This window comes from Aspergillus tanneri (assembly GCF_003426965.1).
Source record: "Aspergillus tanneri strain NIH1004 chromosome Unknown AapTan_5_pilon_pilon_pilon, whole genome shotgun sequence".
NCBI classification, from domain to species: domain Eukaryota; kingdom Fungi; phylum Ascomycota; class Eurotiomycetes; order Eurotiales; family Aspergillaceae; genus Aspergillus; species Aspergillus tanneri.
The window spans coordinates 565,121-585,224 of NW_022984632.1; the positions used below are offsets into that span (position 1 = coordinate 565,121).

A 20,104-nucleotide genomic window follows, 5' to 3' on the forward strand; every position below is an offset into this window, starting at 1 on the left:
AACGTTTGCAGGCTAATGAACGGCAAGTAAGCCAGTGAGACACGACTGATCGAGGCGTAGTCCGGAAGTATATCGAGTGCATACGTAAACGGCCGCTCGGAGACGATAAGTACCCTACAATAGTAGGTGAGATTCGGCTATGCCAGTATACACTACTTAGTAGTTAGATGCAAGCGTAGAAGACAGAAGGCCATGCCTTTGCCCCATACACTCTGGGCTGGAAAGGTTAAAAAGACAAGGAAGGCGGAGCCAGGCTGGCATCTGAAGGCAAAGAAAGAGAGATCAAGAGAAGGACAAGAACAACAACAGGCACCCAAATTCTAAGAAGTTGCGTCTGTCAGCCAGTCAACATAATTACGTAGGAAGAGAAGTACGGAGTAGTGGATACCAGTATGGAGCAGATGGCGAATTCCAGGTGACCAGCCACACTCCAGCCATTCCTTTCCATGGTTCCGTGGGGAGTGACGTGCCCTGAAATATTCAATTTACCTGGTAACCCGCCCGCCTTGCCAGGAGAGTACCTCTCGTACCGTATTGTCAGTCCCGCGGTATTTCTTTCGCCCAGCCACAACTAAACATCTCTGCCTTGATGTACCAGTTATTCCAAATTAGGTATAGCTTACCCGGAGCAATAATTTGCCCGATATAGTGGCTTATATAATGCAAGACAGACCAACTGTGGGTCCATGCTATCGCAAAAAAATGATGGATAACATCACAAGGCTCATTGTGCTACACCAAGCCCTTTGCCCAAACTCTGTTCTATGGATTTGTTGGTAATGGGATAGTTTAAATTTTGATTTGACGTTTTATTTTGGCCGTTCCTTCCTACATCAGAATGCACTCATATATCCGACCTTTCCAGCATGTTGCTTTGCGACTGCCGTCCGATGCGACAAAAATCGTTAAAGTTGAACCTAATACGTATGTACCCTTGCATCTTACTCGAAATTATCCCTTTTGTCCTCCTCTTTTCTCTAATCTTTTGACTAGGTTAATCTTTTTGGGGAAATATGGGAGTTTTCCTGCCAACCAAATCATCGGACGGCCGTTTTACCTGACCTTCGAGATCCTGTCCACCCCGGGAGAAAGCAATGGCAGCAGTTTGCGCATCATCCCGGCCGCCGAACTACACGCAGAATCCTTAATAACAGAAGGAGAGGGGGATGGCGAGGGTGATGAAGCGGAAATGAACACCGACAACCCCCCTATGCGCACCAATCGTGAAACCGTGGACGATGGGTCGGCACAAAGAATGACACTGGAAGAAATAGAGGCGTTGAAAAAAGAGTCCTCCGGATCAGGCAGAGAGATCATTGCGAAGCTCCTGGAATCGCATTCTGCTTTAGATCAGAAAACCGCATTCTCGCTTGCCAAATATACGTTACGCAAAAGAAAGAAGTACATGAAACGATTCACGGCCCTTCCCCTAGACGTCAGCCTTCTTACGAATTATATGCTACATGAAAAGGATGCGTCAAAATCCTTGGAGCTCCGCGACGAATTGTTAGGCCTTCTGGGGTGCTGGGGAAATGTACACCACGGCGGAGACGCTTCCCTAGATAAGGCTATCGCTTCAAAGCCAAATGGGCGCTACCTCGTCATTGATGACACTGGTGGCTTGGTTGTTGCCGCAATGGCTGAGAGGATGGGTATTCTCTATCCTCATGATGGGGAGGATGAAGGGGAGCAAACGTCGGCCAACGAGCCGACTTCCCACAAGCCGGAAGAAGTAGATGGGCTTCAAAATGGCGAAGGGAACAAATCTAAGGATATTTCTGCGCAACGTCTAGCTCGCCGAGGCCATATGTCTGCACGAGGAAACTCCATTACTCTTATCCATTCAAACATGCAGGCCAATCTCTCCCTTTTGAAATATTTTGGATATGACCAGGATAATGCCAGTCCATCCCATCCTCTCTATGCGCATCTGAAAACCGTCTCTTGGATGCAATTACTTGATCCTAATGCAGATATTATTTATTCCCAAGAACCCCCGGTTATTGCAGACGCAGAGTTGGCCACCCTCAAACCCAACAAGCGGAATGCATACCATCGGAAGCGAAGTAGATGGATGCGAGTTCGGAGGGTTGTTGATGAAACCCGAGCCGGTGGTTTTGACGGACTCATTATCGCAAGCCTGTCAGATCCTGATAGTTTGTTAAAACATGCCGTTCCTCTGTTGGCTGGGTCTGCCCCGGTCGCAGTCTACTCCCCAACAATTGAACCCTTAACCGAGCTTATGGATTTGTACTCCACCGCAAGGAAAACTGCATTCCTCAATAAAAAGCAAGAGCTGAAAGAGAGGAGACAGCAACGTTCCAGCAGTGCAGATTTTCAAAATACCGACTTCCCAGAACTCTCCGAAGAATTCTACATTGATCCTACACTTCTACTCGCACCGACTATTGAGACATCCCGAGTACGTCCGTGGCAGGTCCTTCCAGGTCGCACGCATCCGCTAATGTCCGGACGTGGCGGTGCTGAGGGCTATATATTCCATGCCATCCGGGTAATTCCCACTCAAGAGTCCATCCAGGCTGCTGGTGCCGCTAGTCGGAAAAAGAGAAAGACTACAGTGAAGGACACGCCTACAACCACGGCGGACAGTGGCAGTGGTATGGATATTGATACGAAATGATCTAGTTAGCCTCATTCATAATACATTTTATGCCTTTTTAATATACAGATATTCTGTCTCCCCGCCAGATAGTAAATACAATGTTTATTCTACATTTTTTATCTAGAAGACGACAAAGAACATTAGACTCGTCGGCTTTGTCCACCATTTCCGCTGTGCTCGATTTCTTCCCACTTAGGATTAGCCCTATCATTACGTAGGCAAGAGAATACTGCATTGATATGATAAATTCAATAACACCTACACACATTTAATCTAGTCTTCGCTCAGATCCAGAAATAATTTATGGGCGATCCAATATTTCCTTTTCTGAAGAGTCCACAATGCCACCGAAACGTGCACTCGGCCCTCTTGACCAACGAGGAGAATGACCCCGACGTCAAGCGTGTGCGACCCGAAAGACCTGAGTAGGTAACAAATACTCACGTATAGTGTCAATGGGGCTGATTAGTGTAGTGTGTTGGTGCATCACCTGCAATTATTGCATACGAACCTGCCAGAGCTGTCAGGAGCAGGGCAAAAGGAAGCCAGCGGCAACCTTCATATACTACACTCGTGATGCCACCTATCGAAACTGTCAACCAAGAAGAACCTCTTTTCGGCAGACGAAAAATAGCATAGAAACTCACTTTCTTGACCATTTTGTAGTATTTATCCGCCGCAATCAATTCATCTGATGCATTCTAGCTACTAAGGTTCTACCCCCGCTGCATACATCACCGCTACTCAAATCTGCTATCATTGCCATCGGCGCTTTGGATGCCGCGCGCCATGCCTCAGCTAGCATTTACAGGGACCAAGAGACCCCTCATTTTATTGCGTTGAGCTCCTACTCCAGCTCTCTCCGCGCATTGCAAACGGCATTAACAGACGGTGATGTTACTCATAGAGAAGGCGTGCTCTGGGGTATCTTCTTCCTAGGCCTGTTCGAGGTACATCCTTTCTTCTCGTAACCTAGGTCATTTTGCTGATAGTCTCTATAGCTTATGGTCGATCCATCTGGTGAAGGCTGGGCAAAGCATATGTTATCCGGGTCTTCCAGGCTTCTCCAGCTTGAGGGACGGCGGAAATTGTTCACTCTGCGGCGGATATTCTTTGAGCTCTTTCCTATACCCGAGGCCAGTAGAACACTTTCGTATGGTGTGACTACAACCCTGTCCCAACCTGACTGGCTGATCTTGCGACGGTATACATCCTTCGCAACAACGGGCTGGGATGGCTTGGAAATCATGCCCAATCCGGACCTCTGCATTTAGTGCTCGGTATGACCTCGGAAGAATTTCGTGTGATTGTCTACTCATGTCATCCAGGCTCTTTGATCTTGTTCAAGGCATGGTGGATCCAGAAAGATTCGAAACGCTGAAAATGCCCTAGGGGCAGAAGGAGTTGAGATACAATGTTCCATCTATGACTGGCACAATCAGGCCAGCCTCCAACTGGATAAGGTGGTCAAAACTGAGTTTCTCCACTTGGCCTTTGCCTTCTATCATGCACTGCTCATCTTTATCTCCAACAATTAAACTACTATGCATACTGGAACCATAAACGGGCACTACGTCTATCGCAGTGCGACATGGACTTCCATGTGGACGATATATTAGAACAAGCCGATCAGATTCTGACCGCATCGGACATACCAGGGGTGCTGTTATCCTTTCCCCTCCGAGTAGCTGTAGCCCGAGTAAAGGACGGGACGCAGCGAGCAAGGATCCTGGGCATGCTTGACCACATCTGGAAGAATGGATTTATGGTTTCAAAGCGAATCGGAAGGGATCTGCGGGAATATTGGGAGTACCACAGTATGCAAGTGCCTATAACGAAAGATTGTAAAGAGTTGCGAGAACTATAATGTCTGACCCGATTTTGGCTCCATTTCCGAAACAGATAATAATCGAGCGCCAGCCCACTACGCCTTCAGGCACCTGCATTAAGCACGGCATTGGTGAATCTTCGTGGGACTATGGCACGGATGTGTCTTATAGCTGCCAGCACTCTTGAGCTTGTCAATGTATAAATAGGGTGAAACTTCCAGACGATACCCATGAACATCATGCATTTCATCTTTCCCTGATACTATATCCGTTGCGCCTACCTTCCTGGATTAACCATGACACCAATCATCTATTTTCTCCTGCCTCTTTCCTTTACTGCCGTGTCTGCCAGACCGACAGTAAAGATATACAACACCTTTCCCTCCACGATGGTGGAATTCTCCGCGGGATTCCAACAACTGAACCCTCCTTTAGTGAAGACAGAATTCAAAGCGAGCTTCATCCAGCACAGATGGTATATTTCCCTTCCCAGAGTTCCGGTGAGATCATTGATAGTGACCCAGAGAGGAATGAAATCATCTCCTACGTCTCATCGGGGTACATATATCTCTCGCCGTCGCAGAAACTAGTCTGCGCGGGTGAGGCATATGACGGGGCCCTAGCCACCTCTGTCTTCAACTGCGCCAACATGACCGAGACCGGACTGGTTGATAACACAATGGCATCCTTCAGTGACGATGGGCGTTCTGCGCAGTGGAGAGGATACATCCTGTCTAATTATCCATTGTTCTCGCAAGTATGCTCGTCCAAGGAGGCGAGACCTTCGCAGGCTTAGTTGAGAGAGATTTTGTGCAGGGGCGTGTGACGTCTGTAAGGAGTCTGTCTTCTGAGTAGAGGTGCCTTTGCTGATGAGTTTAGTGGAGTCTTATATATACTTCGGTTCCGGTGACGACGTATGTGGATGCCTGCGATGTTATTGTGGGATATGATTTCTTTCGCCGGGGAAGAGGACGAGGGTGAGTACCGAGTTTGTAATATTGACGTTGGTCCTGTTAAAGTGTAATATCTCAGGGTGCATGTGGCTTGCGGGGGATACAGTGTTGATATTGGACGTTGAGCAGATAACAATAGTATATGACGGCTTGGCAGGAGAAGAATAATGTGAAGCATACGCAATGGTGGGATGTTAAAAGCTGTAGTTTACTGCTAAAAGGCGCGAGTTGAAATGCAGCGGGAAAATATAACAGACACGTAGAACGCAGTCTTGTTAGGTGATAGAATCATCATTACTCGAAACCAGATGACGCTTTTAGCACCCACATCTATATGAATTAAAAACAGAAAAAAAGTAACCTCATTTACGAATATATCACATCTTGAAGCAAGTCATATCACTTTGTAAGCAAGATGTAAAGGGGCTTGGAGGTTTCTTTCATAAGCTGAACTGTACACTAAACTGCATGCTGACCAAACAAAAAAAGAAAAGTCCCAATTTAGAAACTCTTTCCCATGAACTTTCTCTTCGCAAAGCTAAGCCACCACTAAATAATGGGTTAGACTAAATCTGCTTCGATGATATAAGAGGATGGGCGTACCTTTGAAGGGCCATCTCCGTCAGGGTATAGTCTAGTGTGTAGCCGAATCGCAATCTCCTGCCGGACTTGAGAAAGATATCTAAACCCAAAGCATGTTAGATTTGTTTGTACGAGGATAAAGATAAAAACATATGAGAACATACGCTCTGAGACCTTCAGCATCCTGGCGATCTCGAGGCGGCTCGAAGGCTTGGTTAAGGGGGAATGACGCATCACCGGGAATTGCAAATTGTTCCAGAGCGACATTGTTCAAGGCCTGGCAAAGAAAACAGTCAGAAATTTTCTCGTGAAAAGGTATCGACCAGGGCCAGAAATAATACCTTGCTAGCCTCAAGAGACGTCATCCCCGGCCGGACCTTCCCCAAACATTCGCTTATAAACAAGGTTCCATAGATGAGCATACGGTCGGCCGGTCCATTGATCTCAAAGTTTCGGAACAGGACATTGGCACGAAATAGAGACAGGATCTCATCGACACAGTCGTAGGAGTCGCTATCGGGGGGAACATCGGCATCGGAGACATTGGGCGGTAGCGGGGGGAGTGTGTATGCGGGGCCGCGCGTGCGGGTTCGGAGGGGGAGGACAGGAAAGTTGCCTGTTGAATAAGGATAGAGTAAGTCAGCAGACGTACTTCGCTAGTTCTATCCTATAGTGAACTGTTTTCTCATGGATTAGACAGGGGGAGATGTTTCTAGCGGTACCTATTACGGGGACATCCCGATCCTCTAGGAAGATGGAGTGGTAGGCCTAGACCAGGGTCAGACACAATAATGGCATCGATATAGCGGCCAGAGACCACGTACAGGCATTCTGGTAGTTTTTGATGAGATCAATCAATCCTCTTAGAACCTGTCTAACGGGATTGTTGGGTGAAGCCAGCGCAGGGGGTCGCGGATGGCAGTGCTGCCAGGCGGCGGGAGTTGCATGTCATCACCCATAGGGCTGAGCTGCTGGGATTTTCCGGCGCCGAACCTCTTTACGCGCGGGTGGTTTTCGACGCGTCTGATTTCCATCTTTCCATTATCATACTGCGTGCTGCTCATATTCTGTTAATTGAAATTTCACACAGACTGCAGTCGCTATTTCTTTTGCTTTAGTGTGAAAATAATAAAGAAAATGTCTGATTTCGAAGATGAAATGGACGTCGATGCCCCATCTTCCAACGGCGCGGTCCAGTTCAGTTCGGACAACACCGGTGGGAAAGCTAAGAGGCTTGCAGCGGACTTGCCAGTAGAAGCCCAAGATAATCTACCCTGGTGGGTTTTCAAGCCAGGCCCCTCTCTTCTTGTTTTTAAATTAGCTGACTCCATTCCAGGGTTGAAAAGTACCGTCCTGTGTCGCTCGACGATGTCTCCGGGCATCGGGATATCCTAGCTACAATCAACAAATTTGTTGATGCAAATGTACGTGCTTTCAGCTGCATGATGCAGCTCTTTTTTAAGAGTCAATTGTTACTGATTTGCACCAGAGATTACCCCATCTTCTTCTTTATGGACCTCCCGGTACCGGTAAAACATCTACAATTCTCGCGCTTGCAAGAGGGATATATGGGGAGAAGAATATGCGTCAGATGGTGCTTGAACTCAATGCTAGCGACGATAGAGGTATCGATGTAGTCAGAGAACAGATCAAAACTTTTGCCAGTTTGTCTCCGAAACAGACCTTTCGTCAAAGAATAAAGCACTCACCAGCCCTGTACAGGTACGAAACAGATATTCTCCATGGCACCTAAGTCAACGACCGGTGGCTCATCGCTCGCGTCGTACAAACTTATTATACTTGATGAAGCCGACGCCATGACATCGACTGCACAAATGGCACTGCGGCGGATCATGGAAAAGTACACCGCCAACACTCGGTTCTGTATCATTGCAAACTATACACACAAGCTCTCGCCCGCTCTTTTATCCCGATGCACTAGGTTTCGCTTTAGCCCGTTGAAGGAAGAGGATATCAAGGCGTTGGTGGGCCTCGTTATTGAAAAAGAACAAATAAATATTCAGCCAGAAGCAGTGGATAGCCTGGTTACATTGAGCAAGGGCGACATGCGTCGCGCTTTGAATGTCCTCCAGGCTTGCCATGCAAGCAGTAAGCAGGCTCCACATAATCTTGCGCACGATTCAATATGCTAATATTGTGTTTAGGTATACCACTTCCCATGAAGAATGCACCTAAAGAACAGCCGCGTCAGGAATCAGAGATGATAACGAACACCACGATTTACGACTGCATCGCCGCCCCTCATCCATCCGATATCCAAGAAATCATGACTACTCTTCTTGCCACCAGTGATGTTACCTCATGCCTTAGCACAGTTAACACCCTAAAGTCTAACAAAGGGCTTGCTTTAGCCGATATCCTCGCAGCTTTATCTGAACAGCTCCAGCGACTGGAAGTTCCTGCGCAAACGAGAATTACATGGCTTGAGGGTCTTGCCGAGATCGAATGGCGACTTGCCAGTGGCGGTTCAGAAACCATGCAGACAGGTGGCTTGGTTGGAGTGGTGCGGAACGGCTGCGAGTTAATGGTAGAGAAGGAGATGTGATATCTAGGGCAACTTGAGCAAACTCGTCTCTTGTACGAACCTCTAATATTGATTTGATGGCAAACATGCATTTCACCAACCCCTGATATTAAAGTACTTCGTCGGTCAATATCTGAGAGGAGGGCAAACGGAAGACGTGAGAAAAAACAACAAAAAGCCCAGAATTTTAATTTATATATATATTCCCCCAGCCCTTCCATAGAAAGGAAAAAGGGAGGAAATATAAAAAGTAAAACGTAATTAATAGAAAAAGAAATTCCGTTGCGGGGAATCGAACCCCGATCTCCTGTGTGAAAGACAGGTATGATAGCCGTTACACTACAACGGAGTAGATGAGAAAAGTACTAAGCTGTATTGCTATTCGAAACAGTCCAAAGTTTTACCTGCAGTGATCTGCTCTTCCTTCAATGACACCCCATTCCCGGTCATAACTCGAATCATACCAAAAACTCATCTTATCAACAATACCCATTTGGTTTTAATCAATGCGGTACTATAATATATCCTTCCTCTAGAGTAGAGAACCACTAACTACGAGAAAATATCCACCCCGTTCTATGGTGCCCTTGGTGGGACTTCGGATGGATTGTTCAATGGTTCTGAGTTGTACTCTTTAAATATGTGAAGTCATGGTGCTGAAAATTTGGCGAATTCTTCAGCGTCCATCAGCAATGCCTGAGTGGTTTCTTCTCCGTTGTAGTGTAACGGCTATCATACCTGTCTTTCACACAGGAGATCGGGGTTCGATTCCCCGCAACGGAATAGTTTTTGGCTAATTTTATTTCTATGTGAAGTAGAATCTGTCGCAGCCGCATTGTAGCTAATTCTCTGTTACTGTATCAACTGATGTTTTGTTCTGAGCTTTGTTCTGAGTTGTGTGCAAGATATCAGCAACTTCGAGCAATCGAATTCTCAGTTGGGATGACCAATCGGAGCCTTTGGCTTACTCCGAACCAGTTATGGCTTTTTTGGCGCAATAAAATGGAGCCAGTCTCTATCAGGTAGATTTAGCTGAGATACATGTCCAATTGTTGTCACCGCGTTGGTTTATATTGCCGTGGGGAAAGGTCTGCTTCGTACTGTGGCATAGAAGTGGCGCACTGCGGGGTTTGATGCAGGCGAGTGACCTGGGCTTAATAAAAGGTTGAGAAATGCGACTGGGTTGGATTTTATCATCATCATTATTATTCATTTTTGGCAGAACAATGTTCTAGAAAGGGAACGAATTTCTTGGCTATATCATCGGATCTGATCTAATATGTTCTTATTTACTTACTGTAGGACTCTATAGTAAGGTATATATCACACTTGTGCACAGGGCTGAACACCACATCGCTGTTGTCCATAAACCCGATGAGTCCATGCAGGAAGTGGCCGTTCTTTCCAGCGGATTTCTCCGACGGTTGTAAAGACCAATTCGGAGCCAAGATCGGCGTGATATGGCACCTCCACTATGTATATCTGATAGGGCGCAATTAGCTAATGATTTCTCGCATCCTGCGCATCCTTTCCTCCTCGGACTAATCGTCGCTCAATTCTCGTTAATTTGGCCCCGCATATTCCCATCAATCCTCCAGTCGGAGGGCTGGATTAATACGCAGACTCCGTTCCTAGGATTCTTAATGCATATACAGCAAGCTTTTGCTGTCAGAAGGTCTGCCGCGGAAATAATAGCAACTATACACAGTACAGTTGCTGTTTGGCTGGACATGCCGCTAGTTGGAGTCCACTATCCGCGGAATCCGCCGTGAGTTAAGAGTCATAGTGATAACACTACTTCCCTCTCCTTGTATGATGGAATATAAACTCTCCCAACCCCTCTCCCCTCCTTTAGCGTAGTTAGCTGTTGACTCTCTGTCTCTACCCCTCCAACACCCTCACATCCCACCATGCGGCCTTCCATGCAGATATCGGTGCTGGCCCTAATGGCCATGCACCTTGGTCAATTTGCTGTCGCAGAAAAGGTTCTTGGGGCCTTTATTTTCGCTCGTCATGGAGACCGTACTCCCAAAGTGCTCGGTCACACGCAGCTCACCGACTTGGGATACAGTGAGGTTTATCAGACTGGCAGTTATTACCATGATCGGTACATCGACGCCAGCTCCTCCTTACATATCGAGGGAATAAGCGACGAAGTCGTCAAACTCAGCCAGATAGACGCCGCGACACCTTCCGACAACGTGCTTCAGAGCTCTGCGCTTGGTTTCCTGCAGGGTGTCTATCCTCCTGTTGGCTCGGCAGCCAACCAAACATTGGGCAATGGAACCACTGTCAAAGCACCCCTGCACGGGTACCAGTTGATCCCTCTGTCACTTGTCTCATCGGGGACCAAGAGTGAGGACAACACCTGGCTGCAGGATGCCACCGGCTGCACGAACGCCAAAGTCAGCAGCAACAATTACTACAGCTCATCGCTGTACAATGATCTATACAAGTCCACCGAAGATTTCTACAAGTCTCTCTCACCCATGCTGGACGGAGCCTTCCCCGAATCCGATATAAGCTTCAGACACGCCTACACGATCTTCGACTATCTCAACGTCGCCAAGATCCACAACACCAGCAACACCCCCACTGACGAGCAATTATATCAACTCTTCCGCCTAGCTAACGTCGAGCAATACAACCTGGCCTACAACACCTCCGATCCTATCCGCGCCATCGCAGGCTCCCAACTCGCCGGTGAAATGCTCCAAGCTCTCAACAAGACCATCACCACAAAGGCAAAGACGAAACTGAACATCCAATTCGGTTCCTACGGAACCTTCCTCTCGTACTTCGGTCTGGCCCAACTCCCCACCGTTAATGTCGACTTCACCGGTATTCCCGACTACGCGTCCTCCATGGCCTGGGAACTTGTGACCAACTCGACTTCGGACGACTTCCCATCCACCTCCGAAATCGGCGTACGTTTCGTATTCCACAACGGCACAATCACCGGCTCCGATGCCCCTAAAGAATACCCTCTCTACAATCAATCGAGCACCGTCATCCCCTGGTCGGATTTCGTAGAAAAGACCAAGAAGATTGCCATCACGTCCAACGACGAATGGTGCAAGGCCTGTGGTAACTCCGACCACACGTGTTCGTCCGGATCGTCGCGTGGCTCAGACTCGGGCTCAGGCGCCGTGGGAGCTTCGTCCAAGGACGTCGGTGGTGTGTCCAGGCCGGTGGCTGGTGTTATCGGTGCTATGGTGACGTTGGCAGTGATTTTGGGTCTGGAGGCACTTATCCTGGCGGTGGGAGGGTTTAGAATTGCGAAGAAACGGGGGACTGGAGCCAATGTTCCGGCTCCCTCGGTGGCAGAGAACAAGATTGTCTAAATGGTGAGAGTAAAAATTAGGGATTGTGTATCCCGACAAAGTTGGAGAATTGACAGTATGAATCAGCGGATAAGCCATGTTAATTACGACCAAAAAAACCTATGAGTCAACGATAGTCAATGAGATGTTACTAGCAACTGATGTAGTCAGTCTTTAGCTGACGTTTGAAGTTATATTTTGGGTTACTATGGAAGAGCCATTGGACGTAGCCTCCGATTCCCATATATACAGTCAAGAAAATCAGACAAACTAACCTAACCTTGAGCCCCCCATCCTACTTGCCACATATCATACACTCACCGAAACCCTAGAACTCTCTCCCATCCAATCCAAAACACAGCATCAATACGTAGAAGAGCAAACCAATCATATCGACACTCTTAGTATGCAGGCGAAAGATCGTCCGCGCCCAGTCAAGAGTCTCTCTGCGTCTTACTCATCTGTCGAGTCTCCCCGCCACGCAGTAACCGCAAGGAGAAACAAAAAAGTTCGTGATCAATGCAAAGGAAGTTTTAGACCCTAGGTATCACTATAAGCTAGGGCTTCTCTCCACAAGTGGATAGAAAAGTGTACAAGGTGCCCAAAAAACTTGGTAATGTACCGATCTAAACGATGATACTATACCCAGAGCAGCGTCGGCGTCTATTGACGTGGTTTTGTGGACGTGGAATCTTGCGTCTTTCCACTCTTCTGTGGTTTCTGTCTCATGGCCTGCCATAATGTTGAACGGGCGTAGTAGTGCATGGAGAAGGATTTGTACAGCTTTGAATGCAATCTGTAAAGATGCTGAGTCGGCAGAGGATGTCTTTCTGTGCTTGGATTTTCCGTCAATAACAAGACGGGAGGTTAGTCTGCCATGCTCTGAGTTCTTGCATGATTGGACGGGCAGTTAACATGGTTAATCGGAAGTCTCTTGTCGCTGATCACTGTTTAGACAGGTAACTGTACAATCACCTTTTATCTTTTTCTCCTTGTCTGTATGATCAGGAATCCAGGTGTAGTGTCCAATGTATTTAAATGACCAAAAAAAAAAAAAAAAAAAAAAAAAAAAAAAAAAATAGCAAGTTACTAGGAAAAGAGCAACTATTAGCCGCTAATACATAACCCCCCCTGCTATTTATAGGCCGACCCCTGTTTATAGGCGACTCCTATCCTTGATCTTTCCCAATTCCTCAGCAGCCAAATCAACAGCATCCTTCGCCATTCCGAGGCCTGCCTGGAAACCTGTACCTCCGGCTCCATAATTATGTACTACAACCTTCCCATCCTGCGGTATAGCTTCCAGTTCCACTCGCGCTCCACCTTCTCGCGACGGCCGTAAACCCACCGCAACCCCAAGGACCTTAGTTTCTGCATTTTTCAGCACAGGGAGCAGGTCCCCAGTTCGCTTCAGGATTGACTCTGTCTCGTGCGGCTTGGCCTGGCTATCCCAGTTTCCTTTTTGCATATACCCACCCAGGATCACCGTGCTATCTGAAAGAGGTCGCGGGATTATGTACGTCTCATAGTTCCTTCCGTGCCGCATCATATTCCTCTTCACTGCGGGTGCCTTGACGAGCACGATCTGACCGCGCGTGGGGTAACATTTGGAGTCCATAACGTCGGGGAAAGAAACCGCCGTGTTTCCGATACAGTTGAAGACAATGCGCGTATTCGCAGACAGGAATGCATCTTTTAGACGGGCGACATTTCTACGCACAAACAGTACGCTGCCATACTTGGGCTGAGATAGAAGTGATTGCAGGTGTTGGCAATGGGCTGGGGCGTTGAGTGTTATAGTGGTGAATTTGATGCCAAAGGACACTCCTTTAGGAAGCTCGGATTTAGGGATTTGCACAAGCTGAAATGCAATTATTAGTAAATCCTGAATGTTTGATGGCTGGAAAACCATTCAAAGACGCTTTGATCAATCTTACATCTCGCAGGTACTCAGTCATGCTCCGAATCTTATCAACCGAGGGCATTTCATCCCAGTACTCAATAGATTCCGTTTTGGACAGGTACTTGGCTTCCTCTGCTCCTCTGTCGACCAATTCCATCATAGTGGAATAGCCCAATCGATCCCAGCGTAGCGCGTTTGCATTGCTACCGGAGATTCCAGAAAAATTTGCCCCGGCCCTAAGACTGTCAGAATATAACACGGAATGGGACTGATTCGAGAGTGACGCCGATATACCAAGGTGATGTATATTTAATGTCTTTATCCCCGGGAAGATGTTCTGCGACCACTGTAATATGCTGCCCGTAGCCCCGTTTGGATAACTCCAGTGCGACGCTTAAACCGATGATACCCGCGCTACATGTCCATCTATAAGAACCAGTCTTCTGCGGGTAGTGTTTTGAAATTGGGATATTCTCTTACCCGAGTATAACAATGTCGTCGCGTGCCATTTTGGAATTGATACAAAAGGTGCCCGATATAGTGGTACTGGATTACAAAGTGATCGACGCAGTATGCAGTCGATGAAGCTATAAAGATGGAAAAAGAAGGTTCTATGACATATACGACTAACGTTATGACGGTCCTTTGTCCGATTGGCGGCATTCCATTCGCTTGTAATACCCCACCGACGGAAATAGTAACTAGCAGATTAAGCCTAGTGACGTTTGATACCTATGGGATACTAATGGGTCTCTCATGATGAAGTCCTTTTATTTATTTATTTTTTTAAAAAAAAAAAATTTGAATAGGTCTTTCTACCGATATAATTAGACTTCAAGCACAAGTAATTTATTAAAAACCAAAAATTGACCTGAGATAACAGCCGGTGTGACGTCATACGTCATACATCTTTGCCCGATACCACAGCTGTCTTCCCAATGCCAAGTGACGCCTCTTCATCCCCTCTTATATTTGTCGGAGTTTCCACAGATTCCAGTACGGGAACGGGCTTGCTAAGAACCCTTCCAAAGAGGAAGTAAAACAGAATGCCTGCCACAAATCCCACAATTGCCAGGGATCCGTACATCCAAACTAGGTATGGGTCTTGCGAAACCGGAGCGAGTCCAATACAGATAGCCGCAGCTATCCCGATTATAAGCCAGAAAAGAGCTGAACCAGTGAGCGAAGACTGTAGAGTAGTTCCATTAGTAATCAACCTTTTGCCTGGTACAGCGTAAGAGTGTGTTGGAAACTTTACATACCTTTCCGGTGCCTATGTAAAGGCGATCTCTAAACCGGTAACCACGACAAAAGCCTCAGAAAATGCAACCAAGACATAGGATGGCGCTTGAATCCAGACATGGAAGCTCTGAGGAGGGAAATAAAGATATAGTGTTGGAGAACACTGCCATACACCATGGACATGGATGCCATTAGAAACCCGGTAGTGATTTTCAGTTCTGGTCGAAAGTCAATCTTGAGGTGGCCCAGCAGTGGGTAGACGACAGCTGTTTTGTTGAAGCAGTTAGCCCTTTGCTTCCTCTTTCTGCGCAATGGAATTCGGTGAGAGTAGTGTCTTACGATCTAGTGCAGGGGTGAAAATTATCAAGGCAATTGGATCCAAGTTCTGCAGAAGATCATTTGGAATCCCAAGCAGGGCTATCTGACCTGCTTGCGAAATGAGATTGTTCCAGATTTGGACCCAGCAAATAAAGTAAAATGGAAAGAGAAGGAATAACTAGTATATCGCATTTGATTAGAGATATTCGTCAGGAGATTTCACCCTGGGAATGTGAGCCACTTTACCTTGCAGGCTGTGATACCTGTCTTAACCACCTGGACACTCTGATCGGTGTATCTGTTGCATGCCATAGTAGGATATTTGTCCATCCGACCGCGCTGCCTGAGAAAACTAGACTTTGAATTTTCGAATCTCTTTTCATTGACTGCCACATATGCAGTCCTGGCTGCTTCGACAATCGGGGATCCTTGCGGTTGAATCTTGAAGAATAATTTGCTGCTGCTTATGAAGACAATGGCAGCCAGAAAAATACTCTGTAAGACGCTGTGAGCCATGCACCAGTAAATCTAGTGTATACGTTAAACGAACATCAAATGAATAAGAAATGCTAGCCAAAACGAAATTTTGACCTACACATTTGCCGCTATAAGGGGTGACAGAGCGCCAATATTGACAGCCCAGTAAAACCTAAGTTTAGTCAGTGTCCGTGATACAACGGTTGTCTTGTTCGGGCAAATGGAGCATTACCACATGAACATCCGTTCAATAGTGAGCTCCGGTCGACAACAACTTGTTCGCCGGACTTCAAGGTCTTGATATAGCGGTTGGCCTTTCGATACTGTTCAGCACAGAATGGAGTGACATTTGCTTTGATTCCGCCTGCCCCTAGCCCAATAATGACCATCGAAGCGACCAGTCCACCAAATGCTGAGCCCCTTTGATTGCCGCAGGCGTAGCAGTAGCTACGAGGAGGACCGGCCCGATGATGTAAATGCTAATTGCTTTGAATTTACCAATAGACTGGTCTGCGGGACGGAGAATTAGCAAGTTTCACAACAGAACCTGATCGCTCCCCTACCAGCTATTACCGCGCCTAGAACGGTCAAAGATGCCCAGAATTTGAAGAGGTTCCCCAGAGCGGTTGCAATGGCCTGACCTTTGCCGAGAGCTCCTGGGAGCTCTGCACCTGGGGCATAAGTATTTCTATCAAGCCAATGTTAGAAGCCGGGTCCACGCGGTAAATATTGAGTGAGATAGCCTACTTAATGGAGACCTGTAGCGGCCCCGCTTAGCCCAAAGTGAATCTCTCTCCTAATTCGACTATGATGATGAGCAGGGCAACCCAGGGCATACGGTCAAGTACACGACGCAGACTAGGCTTATATACTTGCTCCACGAGAACGGAAAATCTTCCAGCCTCCAAGGAGACAGCTAGTGCTCTCTGGCCGTCAGCTTGTTCGGGCATCTTAGCACCTTCAAAAATAGTTGGCTCAAACCCGCAAGATGGCCTGTAATTCCTGGTATACGGTTGGTTTATAGATTCGGTCCCTAGTAAGTCGCTCCATTACTGTTATCTCTGACTCGCACATAGCTGATAAGGCACGGTGTAGGGTACGAGATATGGGGTTTTACCCCCTGTATACCGCCAATTTAGTTCATGTCCATCAACAGGTGGTGGTAAAGCAGAAATGCCGCCAATCAAGAACGACGCCGAAGCCGGCCCACCGTTAGTCCCGATTAGGAATCCGTAGCATCTCTCAGAATTCATATGCTATCATGACGGGGAAACGGAGATACGCAGTGCAAAGATAATAATTGTGTTCTGAGGGCCTTTTCATTCCCCATTTCATAACTACTGCTGTCCCAAGAAATTGATTCCTCACATCATGGCAACAGTCAGGCGAATCGAAGAGGTGGAATCATCTCCCATTATCACCACACGAGGGCCATCCATACCAGAGAAATACCTCAATGGACTGGATCCATAATGGCAAGAGATGTGGACAAAGCATGGAAAAAGCATTACTGGTGCTCATTTAATAACCATCGAAAATTTCTGGCAATGCCCAGAAAAATACAGCTTCATCTATCCTACTTGGACAGGTAAGTCAGACCATTCCGATCAGGAAAACTTCTCACATGCTTTTATTCTCTCTACAAAGTCCTGCACTTTCATAATGTTCAAGGCTACAAGGTTCCAGTTTCAGATCCAGATGAATCTATAACATGTCGTGTGTATACACCAGCCGGACGTGGTTCGTTTCCAGTGCACTTGAACTTCCACGGCGACGGCTGGGTTTTTGGAGGCCTTGGGTCCGAAGCAGCTTGGTGTCGAAGCATCTGCAACGAGTCATCAATTATTGTAATCGATGTAGAGTATCGTCTGACTCCAGAATTTCCATTCCCCGTGGCACTCCATGACTGCTGGGCTGCCGTGAGATGGGCACACGCCAATGCTGAACTCCTCAATCTTGACCCGTCTTCAATTTCCGCTGGCGGCCTCTCTTCAGGAGGCCGCTACACCGCCGTCCTTGCTCACTTCGCCGTGACTGTTCTCCCCCTTGGCTCTCAAACTGCAGTTGATGGTAGTTCCCGCGACCGATATGCGATGTGTCAACGGTGATTGAGCAGAGCCTCTGACGACAACTGTGCATACCCGAGTGCAATTTTCTGTTCGGACCTTTCATGGTCACCTCTTGCACGTGAATCATGGTTCCTGAGCTACTATATTGGTGCGGACCCGATAATCCGACCTCGCATTCTTTCGGACTGGCACATGACACCTGTACTTTCGCCGTGCTGGAGACTTGCGCCAGCGCGCACATTGTCACCGCTGAGTTTGATGTGAAGCGCGATGAAGGAATATATTATGGGGAGTTGCTTCGTGAGGCAGGGAATCAGGTAACCATGAAGACGTACGCGGGAGTCCGACATGCATTTCCACATATAACCATCCACGTTGGGGATTAAGCAAGAGTTGTGACTTTATTAAGGACACAGCTGAGCTGCTTTCGCAAGTGCATGGCGTTGATAAAGAGGGCATACAGCGGAATAGAAGGGGTAGACGGGTTTTGTTAGCTTGGAACGTGTTCATCAATAGCATTAACCCCACTGATAACTGGAGCGTCTTGACGCCTTGAATACTCTAGTCGCCATTAGTCTGCATTCAGAAGTGGAATGCTCGCCAAATATCAGTTCACGGAATGTGTAGGGCTGGCCAAATGTGACTGCTTTTAGGTGAAAAGTTAAGCAATCAAGTGTGAACATGTCTTCAAAAGGCAAGAGGCTTTCGTGTTGGACGCCAAGACAGCCCTGACAGCTGTCACGAGATCTGATCTGTTTGGACCAACAACAACAACAGAATCATGCCAATGGCAGTCGAGCCTGCAGACATCTGTAAGATATGATTGCCGACGAACCATGGATAGACTTGGGATCCGCAACCTGAAGAGGCGGTCCAGGGTTGACTTTGTGCAGTTATCAATATTACATCACCATTCTTCCGGATATGTCAACAGCTCAGGCATCAGGCAGGTACAACTACTTTCACAAATTTCCCTCGGCTTACAGGATCCAACAGGAACTATTTCATCCAATAAACAGGTGGAAGCCAGGGTGACGTCGATCGCTTACTCATTCCTATTGACCCTGGGCACATTAAGACACAAAGAACCCGGGCGCGTATTGATTGTCATGAAAGCCGGGAGAATTTTGTCTCAACATAGTACGATAACCTGCACCTTTTCTGCGAAACTTACAATTCAAATCTATCCTGTACCCTTTTGAGAATGCGAGCAATTGAACGTCTTAGTGCAGCTGCCTGTCTCCTTCTCACTGTGTTGTGGGTCGTTAGCGAATTAAGAACCATCCAGTCTCGATGGCCGGGGTATCTGGTCTTTAATAGGACCAGTCTAACTCGCTTTAAAACAACGCCCACACACCCAAAATCATCTTCAGCGAGACTAAAACGTCCTTCGATATCCGATCTTGTACCATCGCGGGAAGAAGGAGTTGGTTCATTGCAAACAGCAGTCGACGACGTGGGTAGCAAAGATGTCATGTTGACTGATCGTCTTATTGTAGTGGGAAAGATGAAGCATGAGAAAACAGACTGGGTCAGTAATGAGTTACCTGAGTATGCGCCCTTTCTCTTACCGACTACGTTAGTAGCGAAGACATTGAATTAACTTCACCGTCAACTTTCAGATGGCGACGTGCCATATACACAGTGGATAATCCTACAGCACCACTCCGGGTGGCCAAAAACAAGGGCAGGGAGAGCAATGTGTATCTACAATATATCATTGATCACTATCATAACCTCCCTTCGACCATTGTGTTTCTTCATAGCCATCGCGACGGCTGGCCCAGAGCGTGGCACACCGAGTTTGCAGATCACAGCAATGTGGAAACCATCAAATTGCTACAGATTGATTTTGTCCAGCAAAAGGGTTACGTAAACCTTCGTTGCAACCCCAACCCTGGCTGTCCTGATGAAATCCGCCCATTTCGCCAGCCCAGAGACGAGTCACGGTTATCTGAGATCGCGTTTGCCGATGCTTGGAAAGCTCTCTTCAACAATACCGATGTTCCAGAAGTTGTCGCGACGCCCTGTTGTGCCCAGTTTGCGGTATCAAGAGATCAGGTGCTGAAGCGTCCACGAAGTAGTTACATTCAATATCACCGATGGATTATGGAGACAAGCCTATCGGACGACATTACCGGACGTGTAATGGAGTACATGTGGCATATAATATTCGGGCAGGATCCTGTTTAGTAAGTCTCCTGTTTAACAGTACTCGGTTAATTGTATCTAAATTACTA

The 20,104-nt window shown here is 47.2% G+C and overlaps 9 protein-coding genes and 2 non-coding genes across 11 annotated transcripts; 7 read left to right on the forward strand and 4 right to left on the reverse strand.

The window, feature by feature from the left end:
• Positions 1–838: 838 nt before the first annotated feature.
• On the forward strand, positions 839–3,897 carry trm6 (tRNA 1-methyladenosine methyltransferase subunit GCD10; the record flags this gene model as incomplete). Its single annotated transcript, XM_033574194.1, has 4 exons — positions 839–924; positions 994–2,618; positions 3,329–3,573; positions 3,625–3,897. The coding sequence occupies 4 exons, from the start codon at positions 839–841 to the stop codon at positions 3,895–3,897; spliced, it is 2,229 nt and encodes a 742-aa protein (XP_033422212.1).
• Positions 3,898–4,924: 1,027 nt separating this feature from the next.
• On the forward strand, positions 4,925–5,248 carry ATNIH1004_009604 (uncharacterized protein; the record flags this gene model as incomplete). The annotated part of the gene is made up of 1 exon (XM_033574195.1): positions 4,925–5,248. The coding sequence occupies one exon, from the start codon at positions 4,925–4,927 to the stop codon at positions 5,246–5,248; it is 324 nt and encodes a 107-aa protein (XP_033422213.1).
• A 658-nt stretch (positions 5,249–5,906) lies between these two features.
• ARC18 (actin-related protein 2/3 complex subunit 3) lies at positions 5,907–7,051 on the reverse strand (the record flags this gene model as incomplete). Its single annotated transcript, XM_033574196.1, has 7 exons — positions 5,907–5,954; positions 6,009–6,087; positions 6,152–6,264; positions 6,329–6,603; positions 6,710–6,755; positions 6,812–6,818; positions 6,867–7,051. 7 exons carry the CDS (start codon positions 7,049–7,051, stop codon positions 5,907–5,909), a joined length of 753 nt encoding a protein of 250 aa, XP_033422214.1.
• Positions 7,052–7,124: 73 nt separating this feature from the next.
• ATNIH1004_009606 (replication factor C subunit 3) lies at positions 7,125–8,553 on the forward strand (the record flags this gene model as incomplete). Its single annotated transcript, XM_033574197.1, has 5 exons — positions 7,125–7,264; positions 7,324–7,411; positions 7,477–7,612; positions 7,710–8,096; positions 8,153–8,553. The coding sequence occupies 5 exons, from the start codon at positions 7,125–7,127 to the stop codon at positions 8,551–8,553; spliced, it is 1,152 nt and encodes a 383-aa protein (XP_033422215.1).
• A 256-nt stretch (positions 8,554–8,809) lies between these two features.
• Positions 8,810–8,881, reverse strand: ATNIH1004_009607. The gene has a single exon. It is a non-coding gene; the product is annotated as a tRNA-Glu (tRNA).
• A 362-nt stretch (positions 8,882–9,243) lies between these two features.
• ATNIH1004_009608 lies at positions 9,244–9,315 on the forward strand. Its single transcript has one exon. It is a non-coding gene; the product is annotated as a tRNA-Glu (tRNA).
• A 1,127-nt stretch (positions 9,316–10,442) lies between these two features.
• Positions 10,443–11,876, forward strand: ATNIH1004_009609 (uncharacterized protein; the record flags this gene model as incomplete). Its single annotated transcript, XM_033574198.1, has 1 exon — positions 10,443–11,876. One exon carries the CDS (start codon positions 10,443–10,445, stop codon positions 11,874–11,876), a length of 1,434 nt encoding a protein of 477 aa, XP_033422216.1.
• A 1,135-nt stretch (positions 11,877–13,011) lies between these two features.
• On the reverse strand, positions 13,012–14,267 carry ATNIH1004_009610 (FAD-dependent oxidoreductase; the record flags this gene model as incomplete). Its single annotated transcript, XM_033574199.1, has 4 exons — positions 13,012–13,716; positions 13,793–13,994; positions 14,053–14,184; positions 14,239–14,267. The coding sequence occupies 4 exons, from the start codon at positions 14,265–14,267 to the stop codon at positions 13,012–13,014; spliced, it is 1,068 nt and encodes a 355-aa protein (XP_033422217.1).
• A 1,898-nt stretch (positions 14,268–16,165) lies between these two features.
• ATNIH1004_009611 (uncharacterized protein) lies at positions 16,166–16,745 on the reverse strand (the record flags this gene model as incomplete). Its single annotated transcript, XM_033574200.1, has 4 exons — positions 16,166–16,305; positions 16,359–16,483; positions 16,543–16,567; positions 16,634–16,745. The coding sequence occupies 4 exons, from the start codon at positions 16,743–16,745 to the stop codon at positions 16,166–16,168; spliced, it is 402 nt and encodes a 133-aa protein (XP_033422218.1).
• A 532-nt stretch (positions 16,746–17,277) lies between these two features.
• ATNIH1004_009612 (alpha/beta hydrolase) lies at positions 17,278–17,903 on the forward strand (the record flags this gene model as incomplete). The annotated part of the gene is made up of 2 exons (XM_033574201.1): positions 17,278–17,383; positions 17,443–17,903. The coding sequence occupies 2 exons, from the start codon at positions 17,278–17,280 to the stop codon at positions 17,901–17,903; spliced, it is 567 nt and encodes a 188-aa protein (XP_033422219.1).
• A 1,165-nt stretch (positions 17,904–19,068) lies between these two features.
• Positions 19,069–20,057, forward strand: ATNIH1004_009613 (DUF3431 domain-containing protein; the record flags this gene model as incomplete). Its single annotated transcript, XM_033574202.1, has 2 exons — positions 19,069–19,415; positions 19,487–20,057. The coding sequence occupies 2 exons, from the start codon at positions 19,069–19,071 to the stop codon at positions 20,055–20,057; spliced, it is 918 nt and encodes a 305-aa protein (XP_033422220.1).
• Positions 20,058–20,104: the final 47 nt, after the last annotated feature.